General features: G+C 38.6%; 1 protein-coding gene across 1 annotated transcript; it reads left to right on the forward strand.

Moving 5' to 3' along the window:
- The first annotated feature begins 862 nt into the window (after positions 1-862).
- Positions 863-9,533, forward strand: LOC103985458 (GDT1-like protein 5). The gene is made up of 12 exons (XM_009403157.2): positions 863-1,135; positions 1,241-1,309; positions 3,037-3,096; positions 3,188-3,235; positions 7,367-7,455; positions 7,560-7,596; positions 7,673-7,720; positions 8,625-8,693; positions 8,792-8,836; positions 8,916-8,977; positions 9,069-9,141; positions 9,213-9,533. The coding sequence occupies exons 1-12, from the start codon at positions 1,115-1,117 to the stop codon at positions 9,285-9,287; spliced, it is 696 nt and encodes a 231-aa protein (XP_009401432.2). The 5' UTR covers positions 863-1,114; the 3' UTR covers positions 9,288-9,533.
- Positions 9,534-9,561: the final 28 nt, after the last annotated feature.

Consider the following 9,561-nt stretch of genomic DNA (forward strand, 5'->3'; position numbering starts at 1 on the left):
AGTAGCAAGGCTAGGCTGGTGCCGTTGTTTTATACCCGGATTAGCCTTTTGAGTTGTTGGGCCTCACTGGAAGGCCCAGAAAAGCAATTTATCTCAATAGATAAAGCCCATATCGCCGCATTAAGCCCAAAGCTTCTACCCATTTCATGGAGGTCTAATTTGATCTACAACAAATAATGTTGCGTGTAACGTGCAAACACCATTTCTTGGTATCTAAATTGCAATTATTTGGAGGTTGACTTTGTAGTGAGTTTAAGATCTCAATAATACGAGACCATTAATATTATAATTCAAGTCATATGATTAAGTGCGGCACCTGTATGGTCACCAACAAAAGCGTGGACTTGGCGGTTCCATTTGTCCCACCCCGCGACGAGTCGACTCGGCCGAGTTGGCCGATCACTTCACCTCATTAGGCTCCAGTCCAATGCCGCCTTCTCATCCGTCTTCTAAGGTGACGTGGCATTTAAGATTCGTATTATTTTTATTTTTAGGAACTTATTAATTAGTATTTTCCATTTATAAGAATGTTTTATAAATTAAAGCAAATAAATTTAAATTTTCAAAAATATTTACACAAATGAATTATTTTGCAATGCTTTTGGATATTATTATGTGTAAAGATTCCTAAAAGTTGCAGTGCCGTGCTTCCGCTACCCGTCTGTGGCTCCCTTAATCGGCTACCTAACATTTTATGGATTGGTGGGCTCCAATCTAACCTCCAATTGCGAATCAGGCGGGGCTGTGTTTCTGGGTAGGTTTGATGGGCACGAAAATAATTATCGAAAAAGGCCGTACAGTCGGCACAGTTCCTTAATCTTCTCTTACCCACACCTTTAGTACCCGGCAGTTGTTCATTCGCCTGGTCTGATCAGATCGAATGGGACCCACAAGGTACGTCGGAGAGGGTAAGACAAAAAATTTGTTCTTTCTTTCGACATTTGGGGCTTGACTGGGGCAGGCGAAGCGATCCGAACACCGAGTCGATTCCCCAACTCGGTCAAGTTGTGTGGCCGCTTGTCTCCATTTATACATGGCTTAATGAAGCGTTTGCTGTAATCGATCGTATCGGGCTCCGGCGTAGGGATATTGGAGGAGTGGGAGGAGGAGGAAGATGGGGTTGTCTCTGATCGAGGTGCGCTTCTCCTGGCAAACCCAAATCTCCATCTCGACGTGAGAAGAGTTGGGTACCGATGGTTGGTTGTCTTGTTGATCTCTCCATGTTTCCTTGTGTGATCAGGGGTTCACCAAGTCGCTGGCGATGACCGTGCTATCCGAGATCGGAGACAAGACCTTCTTCGCTGCAGCGGTGAATCTCGTGTCCTTTGTTTCATTTTCTACTTTCTGCTTTTCTTCGTTCTTACTTTATGCAGGTGTCCTTTGTTTCATTTTCTACTTTCTGCTTTTCTTCGTTCTTACTTTATGCAGGCATGAGATCTTAGATCTGTAGTTCTCTGGTTTTAGAGTGTAGTTATCATCATATTGTGGGTTGGGTTGCTTCTTGAAGGCGAAAAGATTCAGATGGGGTTGGAACTAGATGTTCTCTGCTGTTAGATTAACTGGTGTTGCGTGCGTCATTAATGCGATGGGATCGGACTGGAGTGAACTCGATGTCATTATTCGAGCTGCTCTTGGGTCTATCAGCTTTAAGTGCGTGCGTTCTGGAATCACAATTCTCAAGATGGGTTTAGCTTTGTTGAGCAAGTAGTCAGTGAGTTTCATTTCTTCAATTATCTTATGAAGAACCTGAAGGAATCAGGAGGTCAACTCTCTTTAAGGCAATTATAAATGAATTAAGTAGCGAATTTGTGGCATGAGTTAATCATATGGGAAACAAGCTCTTTGCATTGCATCTATGGTTATTGTCCACCTTTGTTTCTATAATTTCTTATTTCTATTTCTACTATTTTATTTCTTTGTTTTATTTATTAATTTTGCATCAGATATTATGGTTGCTCCATTTTGTTAGCTTGTAATCTTACATGATGTTTTTGTTGGGTCTAGATACTCTACTAGGTAGCGAATTCGTGGCATGCGTTAATCATATGTGAAACAAGATCCCTGCATTGCATCTATGATTATTGTCCATCTTTGTTCCTATTACTAATTATTTCTATTTCTACTTTTCTTTGTTTTATTTATTAATTTGCATAACATATTATGGTTGCTCAATTTTATTAGCTTGTAATCCTACATGATGTTTTTGTTGGGTCTAGATACTCTACTAGGTGAATTTCTGCCCATCAAATACTGATATATACTTAATTGTGTACATTACCATACATATGCATCACCAAGCATTTTGACTTCCTAACATTTTTATACTAATCCATTTTCATCTCGTCTTAATGAAAAGGGGAAAAAGTCCAGTATAAGAAAGTTTTAATCCTGCCATTTAGTTTCAGAATGGTTGCCTGTCATGTATGTTTGTTTTGCCCTTAAGTTGGACTCTGCTACAGTATGGAGATCAGCATCTCATTTCAGCATAAACATACCAAAAGCACAGTAGCCCAACATGTCATTGCAATTACAATATTCTGTCCAAATGAATACTGCATCAGGTCATGATAATGCATATTCGTATTCCACGAAGTAGATAATTCTGTGAGATCTTGATGCTAGGACACATCCAAGATATTGGTATTTAGGTCTGAGGGATTCTTTGGTAGTTAGCTCTACAAGTTTCCTTATGGAAAAGTTGAGTTATCTTGTGTACTGTAAAGTTATCGAAAAATAAGTGAACATGTTAGTAACATGATTTCCAGGTTATAAGTATGACATGAAGGGAAGTAGACAATTGAACATCCATTGATTTTTCGTTTGTTTTATCTCTGTTGTCAATTCCTGCTTATGCTTTGTGTTTTAAATGTTGAATTTGAACCGGCTATCTATGTTGTTTGCTTTGCTGTTTTTTCAAAAATTATTGTGAATTATTGATTTATTCCAATTATCTTAAATTTGGAGAGGATGGATTCTGCTCTTCCATTTCTGGTCTAACATTAATTTAATTGGCACCTCATGTATTTTCCTTTTTAGATCTTGGCAATGCGTCATCCTCGGAAGCTTGTTTTAGCAGGTTGTTTAGCATCCTTAATTGTGAGTATGGCATCTGTTTCTTATACCTTTATATTGCTTTGTTGATCTGTAATTTTGTTTGTTTTTACATGTATTCTGGATGATGTTGTAGGTCATGACCATTCTATCTGCCTCTCTTGGTTGGGTTGCACCTAATCTGGTAATCTGTCATGATTGATAAGAATCATTTTTGCACTTTAAACTCCTGCTTATTGACTTTCCTTCCATTTGGTTCTTTGTTTTGGCAGTTCTACTTAGCATTCATTATGGGATAATATGTATTATAACACTAGAGTGCTATGTTCTATTGAGATAAATTCTTGAAATTTGTTAGTCCTGAAGAAGATTCTTCTGTTTGTGTTTCTGCTATGATGCTCTCAAATAAGCATGTTCATACCTTAAGAAGAGATATCAGATCTAGTAGTCATCGTGGATAACAATCACAACTTTTATTATCTATCTATACCATGAATTTAAAAGACCAGTCAGATCGATATAGTACCAGTCTGTATTTATTTTAATTATTATCTATAGCATGAATTTAAAGACTAGTCAGATGGATATAGTACCAACTAGTATTAATTGGTCTAACAAGGATCAACGAGCGATATAGTACTAGGATTGTCAAGGGGGCGGGGATTGCTTCTCTTGTCCCAGTCCCGGTCCCCGTCTTTGTCTCATCCCCCATCCTTACCTCGTTCCCCATTTAGATAGGACGGGGCCAGAGTTGGGGCATGCCTATTGGGGGTGGGGAACCTATGGATTCTCTGTATTCTCCTAATTAATCCATTATATTTTAAAAAAATAAAACTATTATCAAAACTAATTACCTACCAAAATGTCACAGTGACGAGAAGAAGACCCACTTTAATTAGGGCTCAAGTGTGCTCGAGGGAGGGGGGTTTTGACCGTTGAATGTTTATATTGTTTCATCTAGTTCAATCAAACCAAATGGCTCGCATTTGACTCTCAATCAACTCAACTAAGGCTTAATTTAGCCAATGAAGTCATTGGGCGCCTAGGTAGCTCGCCTAGGTGCCCAGGCGAGGTGAGGCCCCGAGTGCTTGCCTAATTGGCTGGGCGGGCATCTTCACTCAAGCGTGGTCCAGGCACTGGGCAAGCTGCGCAGACATTCAGTTCAACTCAAGCCAGTTTGAGCCTGAGTTGAACCAAATAATTGAATTTGGTTCAATTGAACTAGTTAGACCTAGCGTCGATGGGTGAAGAGTTCGATTGAGACCTATCCATACACAAGTCATAACGCAGAAATCCTTTCTCACTTTATTTCTGCACAACGACAGAGTTCCTCCCATCGGTGAGCGACAATAGCAGTGGCAGCGACAGCGACAGCGGTGGCTTCTTCCTCTGGCAACAGCGGCAACAACTTCTTCCCCTCCCTCCGAGTATATCTCTCTCTTTCTCCTCCACCCTCCTACCTCTGCCCCGTTCACCACAGCGCTCTGCATCCTCTCCCCTCTTCTCTCTTCCCTTCCTTCCCCGTTCACCGCTCCTCTGCAGTGGCGATGGTTCCTTCCCCTCCCGGTATATATCTGTCTTTCTCCTCCTCCCTTCTACTTCTGCCCCGTTCACCACAGCCCTCCTACCTTCACTGCAACCTCTTCCCTCTTCCTTCTTCCCCTCCCTCTTCCCTGTTCATCGCTGCCTTCTGCCCCATTCACTGCTGCCATCTTCCCCATTCACCACAGCCATCCTACAGCCTCTTCCCTCTTCCCTGTTCACCGCTGCCTTCTTCGCCATTCACCACTGCCACTTCATTTCTGTTTGTCAATTTAAACTTAGAATAGCTGCCTGCTTTGCTGTTAGTCTTTGTTGTTTGTTTATGTTTGTGAGAACAGCAACTGCCTGCTGTAGTGAATCAGTAGTAAAATATCAATTATTATTGCTATTATTTGAAGTGATTAGTGCTACCTTTTAGTGTTTTGGATTGTCGTTGCAGCTTTAGATGGTGACAAGATTGAAGATGATGAATTGGAATTTAATGATCTTTGATGTAATCTTGTTTTATTTTGTAATTTTGTTATTGAATATGGACAATGTAGTTTAGTACTTTAAATGAATCGAAGTTTGATGTGTTATTTTTGTTTTAGTTTATTTTTATTAATCATGATATATAATTTTTAAATTATAATATTTGGAGCACCTCGCTTCCCTCGGGCGAGCGCTTAGTGCCTCAAGCATTTTGGGACTATGGCACCTTTTGGTGCCTAGCGCTTTTGACTATAGTGAATCTAGCTTGATTTGTATTAGGCGGACTAGGTGGGTGCCTAGCTCGCCTAGCATTTGGCCCACATATTGACGAGGTGGGGACGGGTATGGGGATGGGGTGGGGAGTACTCTATTTGTACCTGTCCCATAACCGGACAGATGATAGAAAATGCCCCTCATACCCTCCCCCATCCCTATTTATATCCCTCATCCCTGCCTCATTAGGTTGACACCTCTATATAGTTCTATCTGTATTTATTTAAATTATTATTTCACAATATACCAAGTGGTATAGGATTATTTGCATATTAGTGTCATATTGTATCAACAACATTTAATATGGTATTGAACAGATTTATATCCAGAACAATGATCTATGCTAACTTGGATATGTTAAACTGAATAAAATTTGCTTTATCTCAAAGCAACCAGTTCACCACCAGCTCACTCTTTTCTTCTTCCTTCCCTTTCTTTCTAATATTCCTCCCTTTTTATCATTACTATGTTTACTATGTTAACTAGTTGTACATCTTCACCTTGCATTGGTTAATTTTTAATTGTTGAATGTAAACCATGGGATAAAAAGAGAACAGATGGAATTTTTGTAATGTATAGAGACAGAGAAATTGAGAGATGTGAGAAGGAGATGGGGGTCTTGTGTGTGTGTGTGTGTGTGTGTGAGAGAGAGAGAGAGAGAGAGAGAGAGAGAGAGTGTTGATGAGGAATATTGACTAATTGATGAAAGGGATATGTGGTCTGGGAGAAATCAAACTGTTATTTCCTTTCTCTATTTTTTTACTATGGAAGCCCAGAAATCCAGTCCAAAAATCCCATATTTGTTGTATTTATCATGTGGCTTGATTAACGTGACTGAAAATCCTTGTGATGGTCTCAATTTTTTTTCTTGGCCACTTTTAAAGTACATCAAAACATCCATAAAACTTAAATCCCAGTAGCCACAAAATTTTGCAATCCATGTCTATGAGAAACTAATGTTGTATGTGGCTAATGTTTTATTTAAAAAAAATAAAACTATTTTTTTATTAGTTGACATCTTAGCTAAATAGGGCAGCCCACTGTATGAGGCTCTTTTCAATTTGTTGCTTGGGAAGAATCAAGACTTGCATCCTTACTGTTTTTATGACTTGAACCATGGTGACTTAGGTGGCAAAGGACTGTTTGAATGTCCTGAACCATAGTAACTTCAATAGTAAAGGAGCAACCTTATTGTGGCTAGTTGATATATCAACTATAATCCATGTATATGAGAAACTAATGTTTTAATTGAATGTCTCAGTTTAGATCAAATTACACAATGAGTGCATCTAGTGATTATTATTCAAATGCTGCCAGAAACAGGTGCTTTTACTTGATATTTTGAAGGAACCTAGGAAATTGAGGACTTGAAAATAAGTTGCCTCTGTATTATGATTAATCATTCACTTCCATTCATTACATGCTAAAAATCCAAATAAATTATTTTGGATTTTTGGTAATATTAGGTTCTAACTGATAATGGAAATGAAGTTACAGCTGAAGCTTTGTTGGAATTATGGTGACAACTGCATTCTGGGATATGAGTAACTGCAGTCATACAATCCACAACAGATAATTATCAGTTGGAACTGTAAGATTTATGTAATGATCAAAACTCATGCCATCTACTTAAGGAGAGGAGAAACCTGATATTCCATGTATGACTATTGGAAGCTAATTTTGAGTTTTGACCGAGGTTTACATATTTCCACTACACATAAAACTTGTCCTCTCTTGACTGAATGATAAAAATGTGATTGTAATGCTTGTCCATTTAAAAGAGCTACCCCAGCTAATCAGGGCTTTTGAATGAAGCACTTTATTTCAGCTGGAATCTTAATATTTTGCTTCCTTATTTTATGTCATTGGACTCGTTACCTAAAGAAATACACTGGCTTTCTAGACTTTTCAGCTTACAAAGTCCTGGTTTTATGTCTTATTAATTGTTTATATGTATTCTTTCAATTTAATCCTATCAACTTTTTTTTTGGCCATATGTTGTAATTTAGAAAGTGTTTAATTGAAACAGATTTCTCGTAAATGGTCACACCACGTAACAACTGTGTTGTTCTTTGGATTTGGGCTGTGGTCATTATGGGAAGGATTTAAAGAAGAAAGGTATGGTTATTTCTGCACCATTCTCGAGCATCTATATTTCTTGTTTGCTCATTCATTTCAAGACTTTACATAGTGTTTAAAACTAATTGCCATTATTCCTTTAGTGAGAGTGAAGAATTGGCAGAAGTCGAAGCTAAATTGGTTAGTTAACTTATCTAGAACTCTTTTAACTCATTTCATTAATGGAGTTTTTTCTAAGTTTCTCTAAACACCTCAGAATGCTGATTGGAAGGCTGAAACTGGAAGCAACAAAGTAAATACCAAGGTTATTATACTTGTGCCTATTGGTCTTTGTTGATTTTTTCACTCTTCACATGACATCTAATTTGCCAAACTATGTTTTCCTTGATTTCCTGTTGCGCTTTCTATGTGTGTGTGTGTGTGTGTGGAGAGAATAGCTAGTAAATAGCATGGATAAACATGTTCTAGTGAAGATGGTCAGGATCAATGTAATTGGGCATGCACATTTTGGGCAGGCTTTTCTCCTTGCATAACCAGGAAAAAGTGGGTCTATTGACTATAACATAGAATCTGCCATTCTTGAATTTGGCTGAACAAGAAACTAGATACCTTTTGACTGGGCTAGGCAGGTCAAGTCCCAATTGTACAACAGTGATGAAAAAGTCCTCACCTGCCACACTGACCAACCAGATCAGTTAGTCATATCCGGAACATGGAGGAAAGACTGTTTTGAGGAGTATTTTGGACCTACAGTAGAAGTGTTTTTTTTTATGACTTGGACAGGGTAGCGGTATCCTATATATGAGGAATTATGAGCCTATTGGCGTCAGTTTTGCAATTATTGTCAGAAATTTCAGCAATAGAGTCTTAAGTTCTCGTTTTTTTTATCTTCCATGATCTAGAGAAGCACTAGTTAGGGGTTGTAATATGCATAACTATATGTGGATTTCTCGAGTCTTTTTTCTGACATATAACTTGCTAGCTCTCTTTTCTTGTACTTTCCTTAGATGTATGGTGAAAGTTCAAGGGAAAAGCAACTAACAAACTAGCTTTGGTACACGTGCTGCTAATGCATGTTGATTCATTGCCACCATGTCAACGTTAACTGCTTATATTTTATGGAGATTATTATGATCTGACGGATTCCTGCAATATTTAAGCTGTTATTTGACATAGGTCATGCTGTAATATTTTTTATCTATCGTTAGGGGAGTGATGATTTGAAGAAACAGCAGAGGCCATTTCTAACCCAATTCTTCTCACCCATCTTCCTCAAGGTAATGGTGTTCAAGTTACAAGACCAAATAAATGAAAATAACTGGTGTCATTGTTTTGTTCTAGCAGGTCTAATCTGATATGCTACTATGTAATGCAGGCATTTTCCATCACGTTCTTTGGTGAGTGGGGTGACAAGAGCCAGGTAAACCATGGTTAAATGAGGTTAGTGTTTTCCTCCCTGGTTAGCTATGGTCACTAAGTTACAGCTATTTGTTTTCCAGATTGCTACAATTGGGTTGGCCTCCGATGAGAACCCATTTGGTGTAGTTCTTGGGGGCATCATGTATGGCCTCTATCGTCTGTTTTCTTTTTGTGGTTCGATTTAATTTTTAGCCCAACTTAAAATCTGTTTTTGCTTCATTATTTTGGTTTAGCGGACAAGCATTGTGCACCACAGCGGCAGTAATCGGAGGAAAGAGCCTGGCGTCGCAGATATCAGAAAAAATGGTAAGGAGCATCCTTAGATATTGTTACAGAAAACTCATTCGAGTTAACGCTGTCTATTGTTTTGATTACAGGTTGCACTCTCCAGTGGCATACTCTTCTTGGTATTTGGCCTCCAATCCTTCCTATCAGCAGCAGGAGAGTCATGAATCCCAAACTGTGGGATCATATGTTCTTCCTTCAGGAGAAAAGCTTGCTGTATTCTCCTTTGGGGGTTAAGACTCTCATCTGACCATTGATAGACCCTATTTTGTCTCATTTGAAGAACATATATAACAGTTTTTTCTTACGACCTACCCGTCAGAGGGAAAACCCCATGAAAACACTGTTTACATTCGACTGGATATCAAACTCCAGAAGACACCCATGAATATTTGCATTGAACTTTTAGGACATTTGCAATTTGTTTGAAGTGCCAAATCA

The sequence above is a fragment of the Musa acuminata genome, chromosome BXJ3-5 (assembly GCF_036884655.1).
Source record: "Musa acuminata AAA Group cultivar baxijiao chromosome BXJ3-5, Cavendish_Baxijiao_AAA, whole genome shotgun sequence".
In the NCBI taxonomy this organism is placed as follows: domain Eukaryota; kingdom Viridiplantae; phylum Streptophyta; class Magnoliopsida; order Zingiberales; family Musaceae; genus Musa; species Musa acuminata.